The following is an 18,415-nucleotide window of genomic DNA, read 5'->3' on the forward strand; positions in this document are numbered from 1 at the left end:
CTGTTCGTGTTTGCAGGGCTCAAGATCCTGGTTCCAGTTATGCTTCCTTGATAGGAATACCTTGTAAGTGTCCTGTAGGCTTCTCAGTGGCCTTTCAAGTGGTTACTGTGGCGGTGACTTCACTCTGTTTCTCCCTACCCCAGCCTCTTGACAACGCACCTATAATCACTTGACTGGAATCTGCATCCTTGATAGGATGTTGGGATTACAGCCACTTACCTCCATGCCCAGCTGCCGGTTTGCTTTTGAAAGTGTTATAGTAAGAGTTCCAGGGCTTCAGAGCTGGTGGTTCACTCGTGTAATCCTAGCTACCAAGGAGGCTGAAATCTGAGGATTTTGGTTCAAAGCCAGCCCAGGAAGGGAAGTCCATGTTTTATCTCCAATTAACCACCCAGAAGTGAAGTCCAGGGACAGCACACACACACACACACACCCTAAAGCCCTGTTTTCCTAGGTCCCTCCTTTGAAGAGCGCATCTTTCGAGTCTTCGAGTCTAGCCGTACACTTTATTTGGATCGGTGGAAGGATGGATTTGTTGGATCCGCTGGAAAGTGATGATGAGATTTCCTGGAGGGAACTCGGGCAGTCCGGATCGGCACGGTCAAGCCCTGCCCGCGGCTCCCAGGCCGGGAACGCGCAGGACGCCGGGGGTCTCCTCTGTGGCTCTTCTCCTCAGGTGTCCCCCACTCTCTTACCCCGCCGGCCTGGCCCACACCCCCATGTTACCGCTTTACAGGCCCAGCACGGGCGCCTCCTCCGGGCTGCGCGTGGCCGTCCGAAGCGCGGGAGAGGCGGGGAAGAGGTCAGAGTCTTGCCAAAGACTCGTCGTTCGCAGCCGCCACGCGAGCCGCCCGGCCCACGCGGGGCCGCGGCCGCCAGCGGGGAGCAGCCCACCCAGGCCGAGCGTTCTGCGGCTGCCACGGCAACGGGCGCGCGCTTCCGTGGTCTGAGGCGTCACTTCCGGCGCGCCGGCCCGGCACATCCGGGTTCCCGGCCGCTGGGGGCGGAAGTCTTCAGGCTCGGGACGCGAAACGGTGTTGGGAGCGGTGGAGCACGGCTCGGAGAGAGGTGAGCGGGGCCGGGGAGAAGCCTGCGGCGGCGACGCTGCGCCAGGCCCGCCCGCGGAGCTCCCGCTTCCAGACGGCTCTGCCGGGCCGGAGCCCGGGCAGCCGGGCCGGGCGGAGTCGGGGTCCCGGGCCAGGCGCGCCGGGTCCCCAGCCCCGCCGGCAGGGCCCCGCGCCGGTCGGTGAGCTCTGCGGGGCCTCGGTCTGCGTGTCTCGGCTTCTCGGCCCCAGGGCGGCTTCCCCGCCGGCCGCGATCGTCTCTGTGCTGGGGTTCAGGGAGCGCAGCGGCGGGAGTCAGGCGCCCCGAGCTCACAGCGCGAGTTCGAACCCCAGCTGGGCGGGCGCTCGGTGTCTGCGCCTCCGCGCGGGCAGAGCACGCCACGCCACGTCGGCGGTCTACACCTCGGGGACGCGCGCGTCTCCACGGGAGGGTGGAGCGGGCTCTGCCGCGGGGGACGGGGGGGGGGGAGAGGGTGACGGTGAAGAGGGTGGTAAGGAAATGGACCAGTGAAGGCGTTTGAGCGGGTTTTAAAAAGAAAAGGGTGGGGTAAGGGAGGCTAGCGGAGGGGCCGAGGCTGGTCAGGATGCATTGTGGAAACGAACTCTCCCCTACAATTAGTTTAAAAAAAAAATCGGTCTCAAGTACCCAGCCTGTCCTTGGCATCTACTAAGGGCTCTATCCTTCGTGACTACTTTTGGGATTTTCTTTTTGGTCGGTCGTGGGGCCTGATCTCTGGACCTGGGTGCTGTCCCTCAGCTCTTCAGCTCAAGGCTAGCGCTCTACCACTTGAGCCACAGCGCCACTTCCGGCTTTTTTCTTTTTGCTTATGTGGTGCTGAGGAATGGAACCCAGGGCCTCATGCATGCAAGGCAAGCACTCTACCACTGAGCCACCTTCCCAGCCCCTACTTTTGGGATTTTTTTTTTTAAACCACGTCCTACTGTTGAATCTCATTTCTCTGGGACTCCCTATCTCCTTTAGGACATCTCCCTCCTTCTGTGCAGCCCTGGGTGAGGCTGCATCCAACTAGTGCCCTTGGGGAGAACTTGGTGACAGCTGTGCAGAGCTTAACGCAGCCTGAAGAAATGGGGAATTCCTTGTTAGTGAAGGCTGCATGTAGGGACTGGTAGATCAAAACCTAGAGGCTGTCATGGATTTGTGTGTGACTGTGCCAATGCAAGGTTGGCTTTTCTGTGCATTTGATGCTCATACACCAAAGTATTTAGGAAGAGTTAGGACTTGAGCTGAGTTTGGTTCACCTGTTCTCACAACACTTGTTAGGTGTACTCTCTAATACAGTAATCGAAAATGGCAAGGAATCTAATGGACTTCACCCAGTGTCATTTGTATAGTACTTGTGAGCTCAGTGGTTTATAACTCTAATGAACATTCTGTAACGTTGAGTTTAGTCATCAGTTCCGTTTAAGACATAGACAGAACCCATTGCCTGGCTCTGAAGGGGTGTTTATTCCAAGCCACAGTTATTGCAACCTTCTGCCTAAGTAAGTACTGATTATTTTCTGAAATAGGATTTTAATGTCCAATCTTGAAAAATGATGATAATGGGTTTTGGATCTGGAGAAAGTTCTAGAGCCTCCCCGGGGATCCTCCTGAACCTCCCTGGGACTTGATAGAGATGGTGCCCTTTTTGTCCCTTTGTTTAGTGAATTGACTGGTGATGTCACTGTCCCACTTGTACCGGGACGGGGAAGGCCTAATGGATGATGACGATGACGAACGGGAGAACTTCGAGATCACTGACTGGGATCTCCAGAATGAGTTCAACCCCAACCGGCAGCGCCACTGGCAGACCAAGGAAGAGGCCACCTACGGGGTGTGGGCTGAGCGCGATTCGGATGAGGAGAGGCCCAGCTTCGGAGGCAAACGGTACTACTGCTTGTCCTGAGCTGTTTGCCCTTGCTCTAGGGAAGTGGGAGGCAGAGTGAGGGAAACATCCCTGTAGGATCCTCTCTGGGTTTTAGTGAGTCCTAGCTATCCCATCAACTATCAGGGAGGATGTGCATGTCTGTGTCTGTGTGTCTGTCTGTCCAGTTTCTTTCTTTCTTTCTTTCTTTCTTTTTTTTTTTTGTTGGTTATGGGGCTTGAACTCTGGGCCTGGGCGCTGTCCCAGTGCTCTTCAGCTCAAGGCTAGTGCTCTACCACTTGAGCCACAGTGCCACTTCCAGTTTTCTGGTGGTTTATTGGAGATAAGAGTTTCACAACTTTTCCTGCCTGGGCAGGCTTTGAACTGTGATCCTCAGATCTCAGCCTTCTGAGTAGCTAGGATTACAGGCGTGAGCCAACAGCACCTGACTTGGCTTTTTTGTTTTGTTTTGTTTTGATGGTCGTGGGGCTTGAACTCTGGGCCTGGGCACTGTCCCTGCCCTCTTCAGCTCAAGGTGAGTGCTCTTCCTCTTGAGCCACAGCGTCACTTCCGGTTTTCTAGTGGTTTATTGGAGATCAGAGTCTCACGGACTTTTCTGCCCAGGCTGGCTTTGAACCATGATCCTCAGATTTCAGCCTCCTGAGTTGCTAGGATTACAGGTGTGAGTCACCTGTGCCTGGCTTTCTGCTTGTTTTTATAAATCATTATTTTCAACATTAGATTAGATGAGATTTCTTTTTTTGTGGTTTTGCTTTATGCATTTTTATGGCTTATAAATGCTGTTTTTAATGCCCTTGGGATTATATTCAATAAAATTCAGAGTTAGTTTCTTGGAGTTTTTTTGTTTTTGTGTTTGTTTTTTTTTTTGTTGCCAGTCCTGGGGCTTGAACTCACAGCCTGAGTTCCACCATTTCACCACTTCTGGCTTTTTCTGTGTGGTTTATTGGAGATAAGAATCTTACAGATTTTCTGCCTGGGTTGGCTTTGAACTATAATCCTCAGATCTCAGCCTTCTGAGTAGCCTGGATTACAGGTGTGAGCCACTGGGGTCCTGCTCTTAGAATATTTTTAATTGTTGTTATAGGTTCATATAATGTAATGAATTTTACTTATATGGTTTTTTGGGGGTTTTTTTTGTGTTTTTTTGGGTCCGGTCGTGGGGCCTGAACTCTGGGCCTAGGCACTATCCTTCAGCTCTTAAGCTCAAGGCTAACGCTCTACCACTTGAGCCACAGCGCCCCTTCCGGCTTTTTTCTTTTTGCTTTGTGGTGCTGAGGAATCGAACCCAGGGCCTCAGGCATGCAAGGCAAGCGCTCTACCACTGAGCCACCTTCCCAGCCCACCCTTTTGATTTTCTGACATACAAATGCTACTCTTTTACTATGAGGTGCTCTGAGTCTTAAGAATTTTCTAGTGAGCTGTGTGCAGGAGGGGATGCTGCAGAGTTTTCCTCATGGACTCGGGGGCTGGGTGTCTGCCTGCAGAGCCCGCGACTACTCCGCACCTGTGAACTTCATCAGCGCTGGGCTCAAGAAAGGGGCAGCTGAGGATGTGGAGCTGGAAGATTCTGATGAAGAGGAAAAACCTGTGAGACAGGAAGACTTCCCGAAGGATTTTGGACCAAAGAAGCTGAAAACGGTAGCGTTCTTTTGGGGGACGCTTCCTGGGTGTTCTTCCGAGGCTCTGCGGTCCAGACGCCTCCTGGCTGTATGTGGGAAGACTAGGAGGCACTGGGGGTGGGTTTCTCCTCAGACCAGCCAGTTTCTACATCAGTCACTGACTGTCAGGCTAGATTTTTCTTCTTTCTCTTCTTCCATTAATGCACCCTTGGCTTTTCTTCTTTGCAGGGAGGCAACTTTAAGCCCAGCCAGAAAGGCTTTGCAGGAGGAAGCAAGTCCTTCATGGACTTTGGCAGTTGGGAGAGACACACAAAAGGGATTGGGCAGAAGCTTTTGCAGAAGATGGGCTACGTCCCCGGCCGGGGCCTCGGGAAGAATGCCCAAGGTGAGGCCAGGCCAGAGCCCTGCGTGCCCTGGTTTGGTGGGGTCTCCTCCCCTCTGGAAAGTGCTGTAGCTGTGCTGCTTTGTCATCCGGAGTCATGCTCCACGGCAGCCTTGCTTTCTCACACACAGATCACATCAAACACTTGCCTGAGTGGGAGGAGGAGTGTTTCAGTCTATGACAGGCTGTATAATGGCTGCTTTAAAAAACAACAAAAAAAAACACCTTTTTATTTTTGTTGGTCATGGGTTGAACTCTGGCCCTGGGCACTGTCCCTCAGCAATTCAGCTCAAGACTAGCTCTCTACCACTGAGCCATAGAGCCACTTCTGGTTTTCTGGTGGTTTATTGGAGATAAGAATCTCACGGACTTTCCTGCCCGGGCTGGCTTTGAACCCTGATCCTCAGATCTCAGCCTCCTGAGTAGCTAGGATGATAGGTGTGAGCCTGGCACAAGGTGGCTTTTATGGCCTGGCCAGTGTTTGTTAAAAACTGAACTTGCTGCCAGCATTTAAAAATAAGACATCACCTAAAACTCTGGGTTCTCCTTGTAGTGGTTTAGCTGTGTGTAATTGTCTCTGCCACTGTTGCCCATACCCTTCACCCAGAAGCAATCCCAACTGCCCAGTGGCCTTCAGCTGGAAGCAGTCTGTACTATTTACTGTTGATGGTCACCCCACCCATTTGTTCATTTACATGAGCTTTCCTGGGCCCAAAGGGATCTGAGATTGCAATCCTTACCCACAGGGCTTTCATCCTTTGGAAATATCAGTGAGACATATATGTAGCTTTATTACCAGCCAAGATGTATAGCCAGCAGTGGCTGAGCAGAGCCAAGCCGATCCCGCCTTGCTTTCCTCTCAGCCTCTCATCCTCACATAGCCCCAGCCAGTCACAGCCCCTCGCCTCCAGGATTAAGCTGTTTCCCATGAGCCAGCGCCCTCCTGGCACCATGGCAAGTGTTCTAGATCAGCAGCTGGAAGGGGAATGAGAAGGTGCATCCTGTAACTGCAGTTGTGCAGCACTGAGTGCAAGGAGCAGAGTAGGAGTCGTTGACCCTGTGGTCCTGTCTGTAACTGCTGTCAGGAGAAGGCTTAAGCTTCTTGCAGGGCTTAGGGTATAAAAATCACGGGCTGGGAAGGTAGCTCAGTGATAGAGCACATGCCTTGCATGCCAGAGGCCCTGGGTTCGATTCCTCAGCACCATATAAGCAAAAAAAAAAAAGTCTCCCCGCCCCCTTCCCCTCAGCAAGGCCACTGGCAGCTCTTCTGCAGTGAGATCAGTATTTTATGTGGGTTTCCCTGCTTGCCATGGCAGATGTGCTCATGCTGAGGTGTAAGATTTCCCATCGTAGATGACTTGTTCTCTTCCCATCCCGTCCACAAAAGCAGTGACCCCGGGTAGGAACACAATGACCCAAGTGAGCAGAGGCACTGTGGCAGCGGAGAGTCAGGCTTCGAATTTGCCCAGTGTGATCCACACCCTTGAGCCACTGAGCCTGAAGCCCCTCTTCTCTTTCTGCTTCTGTCAGGTATCATCAACCCAATTGAGGCCAAGCAGAGGAAGGGGAAAGGCGCGGTGGGCGCCTATGGCTCGGAGCGGGCCACGCAGTCCCTGCAAGACTTCCCTGTGGTAGACTCGGAGGAGGAGGCTGAAGAGGTGACTGAGCTGAGACTGGGGCCGGGGGTGGGGCAGGTGCTATTCGTGGACCATGCATGTACACCCTGCTTATAGGTCAGGTTCTGGGCTACAGGGGGCTGTGCCCGAGTGGGTGGGTGTAGGCCCCAGGAGTGGACTCATGGAACCCCGGAAGCTGTGGTGTGCTGAGAAATGGCACTGGGAGCTAGAAAGCACCTGGGTACAACACCTAGAATAGGGAATTTGGGATGGCAGCTCAGAGGAGGGCCAGTGGGCACTGAGTGGGGAGCTCTGAGCTCTGTATTGAGAGACCGTGAGGAAGCTTTGTGAGGGGGCTGGGCCTCGGTCCCGCTGCTGTGCAGCAACGTGGTGTGATGACATCCCTGTGGCCAGGAGTTCCAGAAGGAGCTGAGCCAGTGGAGGAAAGACCCCGGCGGAGGCAAGAAGAAACCCAAGTACTCTTACAAGACGGTGGAGGAGCTGAAGGCCAAGGGCAGGATCAGCAAGAAGCTCACCGCCCCCCAGAAAGAGCTTTCTCAGGTCAAGGTACGGGGCCTTTGATAACTGGCTGAGTCTTCTAAGCGGGTTGTCTGTGTGCATGTGTGCACGTTTGTGTGTGTACATACGTGTATGTGTGCACATGTGCATGTGTGCGCACATGACCCAGTACCAGGGCTTGAATTCAGGGCCTTGTCTACCACTTAAGTCACACCTCCAGTGTGGCAGTTTTCTTTTCTGGTTAATTTGGGATGAAGTCTCAGCTAGGCTGGCTTCAAACCACATTGCTCCCGGTCTCAAGTCTCCTGAGTAGCAAGGGATTACAGGCACAAGCAACCAGTGCCTTTCTGTGGGTGTCAAGGCTCACTCACACCTGTCATCCCAGCTCCTCAGGAGATGGCCTTGGACTTGGGGGCCCATGCTTGCCTGCCTTCCCAGCTGTGCTGACGGCATAAACAGGATAGTGGTCCACATCCACCCGAGCAAAAATGTGAGACCTAACACACAAAAAGGGCTGGGAAAGTGGCTCATGGTAGAGTACCTGCCTAGTAAATGGAAGGCTCTGCTTTTTTTTTTTTTTTTTTGTCGGTCATGGGGCTTGAACTCTGGGCCTGGGTGCTTTCCCTGCGCTCTTCAGCTCAAGGCGAGCACTCTACCACTTGAGCTACAGAGCCACTTCCAGTTTTCTAGTGGTTTATTAGAGATAGGAGTCTCATGGTCTTTCCTGCCCAGGCTGGCTTTGAACCTCAATCCTCAGATCTCAGCCTCCTGAGTAGCTAGGATTACAGGCGTGAGCCACCGGCGCCCAGCCAGGCACCACCCAGGAAGGGAGAAATCTCCCTTCCTAGCCACAGAAAAAAAAAGAAAGAAATGGAAGGTAAAATAGGAAACATAGTTCGCCCAATTTCAAGGCCTTAGTGCGCTGCTTGCCTTGCCTCTTCCTTGCCTCGGCGCGTGCATGGTCGGGGCACCTGCGCTCATCAGCACAGCTTCTCCCGTATTGTCCCCTATTCTCTGTTGACATTTCACCAGTTATCCTGGCTTGGTGAGCAGGACCCAGGCCAGAACAGCCGGCTGTGCTGTTCTAGCCCAGTGCAGGCCCACACTGAAAAACACTGGTCTCTCTAGAAGCTTCCATGGGCAGCAGCCACACTCACCGCCCCGCCTCCTCCAGGTCATCGACATGACGGGCCGGGAGCAGAAGGTCTACTACAGCTACAGCCAGATCAGCCACAAGCACGGTGTGCCCGATGACGGGCTGCCCCCGGCCGCCCAGCCACTGCCACTGCCGGGCAAGGAGACTAAGGTGCCAGGCTTTGCGCTGCCCGAGCTGGAGCACAACCTGCAGCTGCTCATCGAGCTCACGGAGCAGGAGATCATCCAGAGTGACCGGCAGCTGCAGTACGAGCGCGACATGGTGGTCAACCTCTCGCACGAGCTGGAGAAGATGTCTGAGGTGCTGGAGCACGAGGAGCGCGTCATCTCCAACCTCAGCAAGGTGCTGGAGATGGTGGAGGAGTGCGAGCGGCGCCTGCAGCCGCACTGCCCCGACCCCCTCACGCTGGACGAGTGTGCCCGCATCTTCCAGACCCTGCAGGACAAGTACTACGAGGAGTACCGCATGTCGGACCGTGTGGACCTGGCCGTGGCCATCGTCTACCCGCTCATGAAAGACTATTTCAAGGAGTGGGATCCCCTCAAGGTGAGCGGGACGGGGCGGGGGCGCCGCCTCAGCAGACAGGGCGGTGTGGAGGCCGAGGCCACTGACCTGCCCCATCTCTGCAGGACTGCACCTATGGAACTGAGATCCTCTCCAAGTGGAAGAGCCTGCTGGAGAATGACCAGATCTTGTCCCACGGTGGCCAGGATCTCTCAGCCGATGCCTTTCACAGGTATGAGGCAAACAACAGGTGGGAGAGGCTCTCCTGCTCCCCGCGACCCCTGCTCATTGCCAGCCCTGCTCTGAGGATTTCAGGTCACCTGTGGCCAGCTCAGCTAGGTCCTCGGCCTGGAGAGAGGGCGGTGGGTTCACCTGCCACCCTGCACCCCTCTGCCCACCTGTAGGCTCATATGGGAAGTCTGGATGCCTTTTGTTCGAAATATCGTCACCCAGTGGCAGCCAAGGAACTGTGAGCCAATGGTGGACTTCCTGGATAGCTGGGCACACATCATCCCTGTGTGGGTCTTGGAAAACATACTGGACCAGCTGGTCTTCCCCAAGCTGCAGAAGGAGGTGTGTCCGGGGCTGCTGTCGGTCCTCGCACCCTTGGCCCTGTCCTCTCCCCGCCTCTCCTCTCCTCACCTGTGCCGAGCGTGGCTTGACTGCCGGCGCCTGTCAGCTCCGCTGTCGCTATACTACTTTCCCTTCCCACTGCTCCCTAACCTGCCCCAGGTGGACCTCATCTTTTTCCCTCATCCTTTTAGTTTTCTTTTTTTGGCCAGGGTGCTGTCCCTGAGCCTGTTTGTGCTCAAGGCTAACTCTACCATTGAGCTACAGCGCTGTTTCTGGTTTTCTGGTGAGCAATTGAAGATAAGGATTTCCTGGACTTCCCTGTCTGGACTGGCTTCGAACTGCGATTCTCAGATCTCATCCGCCTGAGTAGCTAGGGTGACAGGCGTGAGCCACCAGTGCTCAGCTTTTTTACATTGCTTTTGAGTTAGCAGTTTTTTTGTTTTTGAATTTTAAACTATAATGTTATTGTCTTTAGTTGTACAAAGGAGTTCCCGGTCAACCTGTCAGTTTAGGGTATCCTGTGGATGTTGCTGCTTTTGTCAAATCTCCCCTATCCCTCCCAACTCGTTCATAGTCTCTTGATGTTTCATCAGTGAAATCGGAAGTATGCATGTGTGCTTTCACATGTGGACGGTGGTCTCTGTTCAGGGGAAGTGGCATGCATGCCAGATGCTGCTCCTGTGCCTGGGCGGTTCTCTATAAAGTACACACTGTGGCCTCCGCGTCCTGCAGGGGCAGGATGGCTTGTAACTACAGTCTCCCCTCCCCCCTTGCAGGTGGACAGCTGGAACCCACTGACGGACACGGTGCCCATCCACTCATGGATCCACCCATGGCTGCCCCTCATGCAGGCGCGGCTGGAGCCGCTCTACTCGCCCATCCGCAGCAAGCTGTCCAGTGCCCTGCAGAAGTGGCACCCCAGCGATGCCTCGGCCAAGCTCATCCTGCAACCCTGGAAGGACGTCTTCACCCCGGGCTCCTGGGAGGCCTTCATGGTGAAGAACATTGTGCCCAAGCTGGGTAAGGAAGCAGGGATGTGCATGGACCCCAGTGGCAAGGAGCCACAGCTCAGGAAATGGGGATTTCCCAGGGTGGCTGGGCCGAGGCCATGGAGGCTGGATAGGCTGGTAAAGATGCTTTCCGCTGTACCTTATGGCAGCCCCTAACTTGTGCAGTGAGGGCTCACCGCCCATGGTGTCCTGATTGGCTAAGGCGGCCATTTGTGTCCTGAAATGGCTGTGGTATTTGATCCTAAATTATTAAGTCATTTCTGGGTAGGAGAAAACCCGATTCTCTGACCTTCAAGGCGGTCAGAGCCTGTGGGTGGGGCGATGGTGGCTCTGCAAGCGTGGCTGAGCCCAGGCGCTGTGCCGCAGGCATGTGTCTGGGTGAGCTGGTCATCAACCCCCACCAGCAGCACATGGACGCTTTCTACTGGGTGATGGACTGGGAAGGGGTGATCTCTGTGTCCAGCCTGGTGGGGCTCCTGGAGAAGCACTTCTTCCCCAAGTGGCTTCAGGTAAGCCTCACGTCTGCATCGCTGTGTGGGGAGACGGGGGCGGGGACTCGCTGCATGTTGTGGCAGGCGCAAGTGGCTACAGGCAGTGGCCCTGGACAGGCCTGACAGTGTCTGTGTGCTGCACGGCTGTTGTGTCCCAGCAGCTGTCCAGTCCTTCCCACCCAGTGCAGGGCTGAGGCTAGCTTTGGTGGGTTGTCAGCTGCCAAGCTGCCTGCAGCTCCCTCACCTCAGGGCCAGGCTCTGGGCTCCCATGGGCTCGCAGAAGGGTCACTGTGGATGCACCCACCCGGGGCGAGTTCCACCTCTCCTTTGCTGTCTGGCAGGTGCTGTGCTCCTGGCTCAGTAACAGCCCCAATTACGAGGAGATTACCAAGTGGTACCTGGGATGGAAGTCTGTGTTCTCAGACCAGGTGCTGGCCCACCCAGCGGTCAAGGACAAGTTCAATGAAGCACTGGACATCATGAACAGGGCGGTGTCCTCCAATGTTGGTGAGTAGACGTGGTCCCTGCAGACCCCTGCTCACTCACCCCTCCCTGCTGTGCCAGTTTACCAGCTCACCCCACTCCCAGATCCAGCTGACTGGGGACTTAGTTCCCAGCTGGAGCTGGGTTCTGGTGACGCTCTAGCTCTCCCGGCCCCTTCCCGCACACCATGCCGTGTGGCTGAGCTGCTCAGGGAAGAGCCTCTCCTGCGAGTGCACAGCCACAGTGCCTGCGTCCTGGGGATGGACGGACTGTGGCTCTTGGTGGCTGTCAGTTCACCTTCCCTCTGTGCCGATACACTCCTCTAAGTCTTTCCGATTGGCTCCTGAGTGACTGTGGGCATGTGCTTAGCCCCGTGTTGGGAGCTAAGCATTAGGCTCTTGTCACCACAGAGCCAAGTCACCGCTCTGACATTGCTAACCACGTCTGAGCTCCGGGACAGTTTCTTCCCCTACCTCCCATTTCCCCCATGAACACAACACGGGGTCGCTGTCACCAGACAGTTTAATGAGGCAGGGGAACGTCTGTGCTGCTCCTCACCAGACTTCCTCAACCACCCCAGGCCACAGGTTCCCAGTCCTGCCTTCCCTCAGTGCCCCTTGAAACAGCGGCTCCTTCTACCTGGGCAGGAACACAAGTACTCAGAGCTGCCTGTGACAGGGCAGGACAGACAGCCAGTGACTGGAGGTCGAGGGCCCCAGGTCTGATTCCTCCTCTTTAGCCAGTCTCCGCACTCATCCCTGTGAGCCTGGCTGGTGTCTAACCCTCAGAGGCGTCAGATGATCTGTGTCAGCGCCTGATACCCTTATGGCCACACTGGCTGGGCCTAGGGCCAGGCTCTGGGTCTCCTGAGGCTTTTCCTCTTCCACCACCTTGTCCTGTCTACTGTTGCAGGGGCCTACATGCAGCCAGGAGCACGGGAGAACATTGCGTACCTCACGCACACGGAGCGCAGGAAGGACTTCCAGTATGAGGCCATGCAGGAGCGGCGTGAGGCTGAGAACATGGCGCAAAGGGGCATCGGTGTGGCCGCCAGCTCAGTGCCCATGAACTTCAAGGACCTCATTGAGACTAAGGCGGAGGAGCACAATATCGTCTTCATGCCGGTCATCGGCAAGCGGCACGAAGGCAAGCAGCTGTACACCTTCGGCCGGATCGTCATTTACATCGACCGGGGAGTGGTGTTCGTGCAGGGTGAGAAGACCTGGGTGCCCACCTCCCTGCAGAGCCTCATCGACATGGCCAAGTAGGCTGCCCGCGCCAGGGCCGCACCAGGGCCCACAGAGAGAGGACAGCCTGTGAATACACTGTCTGAACTTGTCTTTGGACGTGGCGTCTCTGTTCAGGACCTCGCCACCAGGGAGGGACGTGAGGCATGTTGCAACGTCAAGATGTCCTCAGAAGACCTCACCGTCCCCAAACAGGACAGCTACCCACAGGCAGCGCGGGCATGTGGCCCTGTGCACAGCCCTTCTCAGCATGGCCCCTGTGTTGTGGCACTAGGGTTTGGGCTGGCAGCCGCAGGACGGACAGGCTTCTTCCTGATGATCTCCAGGTCCTCACAGTCCTGGTAATCAGGCTCCTCCCGAGAGGCCCACAGGTCCCCAGGGAGTTGCTCCAGCCTTGGCATAGGGAACCAATGCACAGAGGTGTCGTTAAAGGTGTCTGCATACCGTGGGGTGTGTGGAAGCTGCAGCTCCTCCAGGGCCTCCAGGACCTGAGTGTACAAGTCCAAGCAGAAAGGATGAGGGTCTTTTTCTGCTGTGAACTGGAAGCTCTAAGGGCCATGGGGTGGTACACGTGATATGGAGAAGGCACTGAGATTTCCTGGCTTCAGCAACACAGGGATGGCCTGTGGGAGTGGTCTTGCTTCCCGCCCCCACACCTTTCTCCCAACCTTCCTTCAGTGCCTACCTTTGCCACATACGGGTAACTCTTCTGCAGAACCCTTGTAAGCATCCTAGAAATAATAAACACCATCAGGAGGAGTGAGGGTGTGAAAGGTAGATGACCTGACCTAGCCAGGGTTTGGGGAGATGGGGCAGGGGGTGGGGGGGGGGTGGAAGAGGAGAGGGAGTGAAGTAGGGAGAGAGGGAAGGAGGGGGAGAGGGAAGGAGGGGGAGAGGGTGGTTGTAGGGTGGCTAAAGGGTAGAGAATGTGGTTCAACACTAAGGCCCTGTATGCTAAGAAATGCAACAGCTGTTGCAAACTTTAGCCTGTCCAAGAGCAGGGAGAAAGGCCTTGTGAACAGATCTCACAACCCAAGGTAGAACCCTTCACACTTCTGGGTGGGCAGCAGTTGGGCCTTTGGGGGATAGAGCCTGCACACCCAGCTCACCTTTCCCTGAGGCCTGTGAAGCTGTTCCCAATGACCACCATCTTGGAAAGGGCGTCTACCGACCAGTTGCTCCATAAAAGGTTGTTGTACAGCGCTGTCCCACAGTGTGGCATGTAGAAGATGGTAGGCTCTCCGCGCACGCTCCGCTTGCCTTCCTGGGTGCAGCAGGAACAGCTCAGCTGTGAGCCTTACCCCTGGCTCCTCACAGCAAGGGCAGAGCAGGGGCAGGGCTGAGATGGGGGATGTCAGGTGGGACAAAGACAAAACTCGGCTGTGGAAGAGCCCTTATCAGTCACATATGCATGTGACAGCTGTGCAGTTACACAGGGCCGAAACAGTCAGTGCCTGTCCTGAGCACCATGCTCCCCACTGACCAAAGAGCTTCTTGGGCAAGGATGGGGGAGGGCACTGTGGTGGCAGTGGTGGTGGTCCCCTTGCAGTCACTTCCTGCCAAACCCTGGCATAGCCAGGTCACCTCCGGGAGCTCCCTGGGGGGCAGTGCCACCCTTCTTGGGGAGGCCGTGGCCCACTCCTGGCAGGGCCTGCCCCACTCTCCTCTCATCCTGAGGTCGGCATGCGGTGCTGTCCCTCTGGCAGACTCCTGCTCTGACCCCCAAACTCTCCCACCTTGGCCTCACACAGGCTCCCTCACTGTCAACGTGGCTTGCTGTGACGGGCCCCGTGCTCTGCAGTGACAATGTGTTCCCTGATGGCCTTACTGGCTTCGTTTCATCACCCCAAGCTCTGTGCCCATGGGACAGGAATCTGATGGTATACTGGGTATGGAGGTGCCTGTCTGTAATCCCAGCACTTGGGAGGCTGAGGCAGGGGGGCTTGCAAGTTTGAGGCTAGCCTGGGTTAAACAATGTTTAATCCAGGATGAACAGAATGGCAGACTTGTGAGGAGTGACAGCTCAGTGGAGTCACTCATGTCACAGGACAAGCTTAGAGACCTTGGTGTGAGGAGCCCAGGACGCAGGCCCCGCTCCCAGGTGTCTGCTGAGACAGCCATGCCTGGGCCTGTTTCACTCCATAACACCTGCCCTGGGCCAGGCTCCATCCCAACCCCAAAGACCTGATTCAGGCTCCCAGGCTGTGCCAACAGCAACCGAGTAGGACTTCTGAAGTCTCCTCCCACAGACTGTGCACTCAGTACACCCAGCTTCAAGCTGTACAAATGTGTCTTCCTGACAGGGACAGCACATGCCGTCATGTAGGTGGACTGGGCAGGTCTGCCAGGGCATGGGTGGGTAGGTGAGCAGGGCAGAGGAGCAGCCCCAGCTCCAGGTAGGCCTATCCCACAGACCCAGGATCAGCCTGCTCTGCTGCAGCCCCTCCCCTACCCGCTTTTCTAAAGCCACACACCTCATTTTCACTGAGAACTGCTACTCCGAGGGTGCTCAGAACCGAAGTTTCAAGCTGGCTGAACAGAGGGTCATAGACCCAGCAGTGATGTCTAGGGATCTGGAGGGGGAAAAAAAGAGTTAACTTCTGCCCGAGCATCCATGCATGCACAGTTTGCATGGGGAGGAGGGGAGAGGGGGACGCCAGGTTTACCTGGCACCGTTCCAGCAGGAGGAGCAGAAACGCCAGCTGTGTGCGGGCTGTGATGCAGGAGGCGAAGTTCCCCAGCCCATAGCAAACACACTGCACCAGGCAGGCACCTGAGGCCAGGCTCCCTCCTGGGTGGCAGCCAGCTGCCCTGTCTGAGTCGGCTGGTGGTGAGTGAAGACACAGGCTTTCAAGGGTTTCTGGAAGGTTCCCCACTGGTGCCTTTTGTTGCAGCTGCTTTGTAAGACACTGGATAATGGGTTCTGAAAAAGCAGGTTCCCAGAGACATTCAGAGGGTGCATTCTAACCCCAGGAGCCAATCACCCAGCAAAGAGGGCCACAGGCCCAGAGTGCAGCCCTAGCCTCAGTTTCCAATTAAAACCAATCTTTTAGATGTTAAGTCACTTAATAACACTCCTAGTACTTGTAGACTAGGCTCTGAAATGTCTTTGATAAGAATAGAGAATCACGCAAGAAATGTGTAATTCAAGAACAAACAACACTAAATCATCTCATACACACATAGGTTCTCTTGTTCCTCTTTTCATTGTACTGATTCTGAAATTTAGATGAACAAATCTGTATAAAAAACAAAAAATCCCATACATTCCAATGGTGAGGTTTGGATTTTCTCAAAGTAGCCAATCTGTCTTCTATCCCAGTCTCCGAATTTCTCTTCCTAGTATGACTGATGTATGCTTACAAAATTAACAAAGCAAAAAGAAAATGGCTCCTTACTGATCAGAGAATCCTTTTTGGAAGACAGCAAAATGATAGATGAAAACTTAAGTCACCAACGTTCACTTAATCCTTTCACAAGTGACAATAAATTCGGATAGATCACACTAAGCTTGGCAAGAGCTTTGTGCAAAAGGTAGCTCACAGCAATTATGGGTAACTAAAAGGGAAATGCCTTTTCAACAGAAAGGATGACTAAGGTGTGTTCTCTGCATGCTAAATAGAATCACATGAAAAGTCCACTCAGGGAAAAATGGCCAGAGGAAAGTTTTAGCAGAAACAATGACAGCATTTCTTGCCTCTGTAGCAGGCAAACACTGTTGTAAGCATGTAACCTCATTTCATTCACAAAATTACACTATGGTGTATGCGTGCCATAACCCCCACTCCACAGGTGGGCTATAGGGTCAGCTTTAGTTCAGGGCCAGGAATCAGCCTCAGAACCAAAGCACGTGCAGTGAAGCAGTGTCTTTAGATGAAGACAGTACTCCTTTCTCCACCTATATATCCAGGCCCTCCTCCCTCCCATGCCCTCAGCCAGGCAGCACCCACCTACTGCTGAACTCCAGAAATCAGAGACAAGCAGGTCATTCCTGTGGAGAAAAACATAGCAAGGTCATCTCCCACTCGTTTCACAGCTGCCCTGCCCACCACCAGTTGAGAGCCTGAGAATGGCATGATGTACCACCTGACACAGGGTTCGCCCTTCCTGCATGATGGGAGGAAGTACATGAGCATGGCTACTCTTGAGGAGTCAAAGGGCCTTCTGCAGGAGGCCCTGGGTTCCCACGGATGGGTCTGGTTTAACAGGGCCTCACTAGTGCACAAAACCCGCAGAGTCAAGGGTGGTTTAGGATCCGGACTTTCTAGGCTCAGTTTCCTCACCAGAATGAGAGAAGCACTGTACCTACCATACAGTGACAGGGCAGATTAAGTGGATTAATATGGCACACATAGCAGGTACTAAAAATGGCTTTTGGTTGTTAGAAATAATTCGAAGAGGGGTTGGAGGCATGGCTCAGGTGGTAGAGTGTCAACCAATGGGCGAAAGTATCAGATCAAGAGTCTGAATCCTGGCCTGAGACAAAATATAACAATTCTAGAGAAAAGCAAAATGAGAAACAAAATGAAGGGTTTAGGCATTCTTTATTCAAGTCGACTGATTTCCACAAGTCCAGAGCAAAACAAACTCAGGAGCGAATTGAGTCGAACAGGATTTGAACCAATGAGCCCAAGACAGTGTCCAGGAGGCTCAGAAGCTGCCCACATTCTTAAGGGGGTAAAGGAGTCCAATATCCATGGGAGGGCTCTGGAAACTCACGTCTGCACAGCAAAGTGCTGGGCATCCTTTGCCCAGTGCAGTGGTGACTACAGCCCATGGGAGCTCTGGGTGGGAAATACTAATGTCAAGGGAATGTGGAGAGTTGCCTTTTCTGGGTGAGCCAGGGATTCCTTTCTACAGGTGACCCTTGGGTCATCACCGCCTCATGATTCTACTTCCAGAGATGAGGAGCCCATAAAGAGGCTAATTCCTTCCCCTTGGGGTGGTCCTGCAGACTGGGGCTTGAACTAAGGGCCTAGATGCTGTCCCTGAGCTGCTTTTGCTCAGGCCACAGCTCCACTTCTGGCTTACTTGGTAATTTAGTGGTGATAAGACTCTGCCTGGCTTTCTTGTCCTGGCTTCCAACAGTGATTCTCAGATCTCAACCTCTTAAATAGCTAGGATTACAGGTGTGAACTACAGGTGCCCAGCTAAAGCTGTTCATGTAATAAGCTTGACTCGAACTGCAGGGAAATAAACGTAAGAATTCAACGTAACGACGGGATAGGTAACATTGACGGGGTGCTTCCTTTGTGGAGACTGGACTGGGGGGTGGGGAGTATTTGGGCTGTGATGAAGAGTCCAGAACGGGAAGCCGGGCCTGCGTCTGACATCTGGTTCCACACATGACAGAAGTCGGATCCCTATGGCTGCGTGAGCCAGGCCCCGGGCGGCGGTCAGTAGCCACGTGCTCACACGGCCCTTCGGGCCTGGACGATCCCAGTGAACCGACTTCGGGCCTCGGCAGCGAGCGCCGGCCCGGAGCTCGGTTTCCGTCGGTGGACCGTGCGATGCTCGCCGGCGGCCGTCGTGTTTCCCTCCCCAGCTCCCACTGCCACAGCGGGAGCGGCGGCCCGGGCCCGCGAGGCGCTCGCCCGCTCCGTGGAGCCGCACAGCCGGCCTGCGGCCCGGCCCCGCCGCCCGTGGGGGACGGAGGCTCAGCGCCGCCCCTCTCGCCGTCCGCGCTCACCCGGCCTCACGGAGGCGCCGCAGCACGGCTCCGCAGTCCGCCTCCGCGCCTCCTCCGGCTTCCGCGGCCCTCCGCCGCCGCGCCGCCGAGCGAGGCCGCCCGCGCGGAGCCACCACCCGCCAGGCGTCCGGCTCGGCCGCCGCCATCGGCCTCTGACGTCCCCAGGCCGCGCCGTC

General features: G+C 55.1%; 2 protein-coding genes across 2 annotated transcripts; one reads left to right on the forward strand and one right to left on the reverse strand.

Annotated features, from left to right (window-relative positions):
* The first annotated feature begins 972 nt into the window (after nucleotides 1-972).
* Tfip11 (tuftelin interacting protein 11) lies at nucleotides 973-13,309 on the forward strand. The gene is made up of 13 exons (XM_069994622.1): nucleotides 973-1,068; nucleotides 2,730-2,952; nucleotides 4,435-4,588; nucleotides 4,798-4,954; nucleotides 6,482-6,609; nucleotides 6,982-7,134; nucleotides 8,261-8,788; nucleotides 8,872-8,978; nucleotides 9,151-9,319; nucleotides 10,096-10,339; nucleotides 10,696-10,838; nucleotides 11,162-11,327; nucleotides 12,216-13,309. The coding sequence occupies exons 2-13, from the start codon at nucleotides 2,744-2,746 to the stop codon at nucleotides 12,569-12,571; spliced, it is 2,514 nt and encodes an 837-aa protein (XP_069850723.1). The 5' UTR covers nucleotides 973-1,068; nucleotides 2,730-2,743; the 3' UTR covers nucleotides 12,572-13,309.
* On the reverse strand, nucleotides 11,808-18,394 carry Srrd (SRR1 domain containing). The gene is made up of 7 exons (XM_069994623.1): nucleotides 18,240-18,394; nucleotides 16,501-16,541; nucleotides 15,217-15,473; nucleotides 15,025-15,123; nucleotides 13,660-13,814; nucleotides 13,236-13,281; nucleotides 11,808-13,038 (listed from the first exon to the last, which is right to left on the reverse strand). The coding sequence occupies exons 1-7, from the start codon at nucleotides 18,383-18,385 to the stop codon at nucleotides 12,796-12,798; spliced, it is 987 nt and encodes a 328-aa protein (XP_069850724.1). The 5' UTR covers nucleotides 18,386-18,394; the 3' UTR covers nucleotides 11,808-12,795.
* Nucleotides 18,395-18,415: the final 21 nt, after the last annotated feature.

This window comes from Dipodomys merriami, unplaced genomic scaffold (genome assembly GCF_024711535.1).
Source record: "Dipodomys merriami isolate MVZ:Mamm:240054 unplaced genomic scaffold, mDipMer1.0.p SCAF_45, whole genome shotgun sequence".
Lineage (NCBI taxonomy): Eukaryota > Metazoa > Chordata > Mammalia > Rodentia > Heteromyidae > Dipodomys > Dipodomys merriami.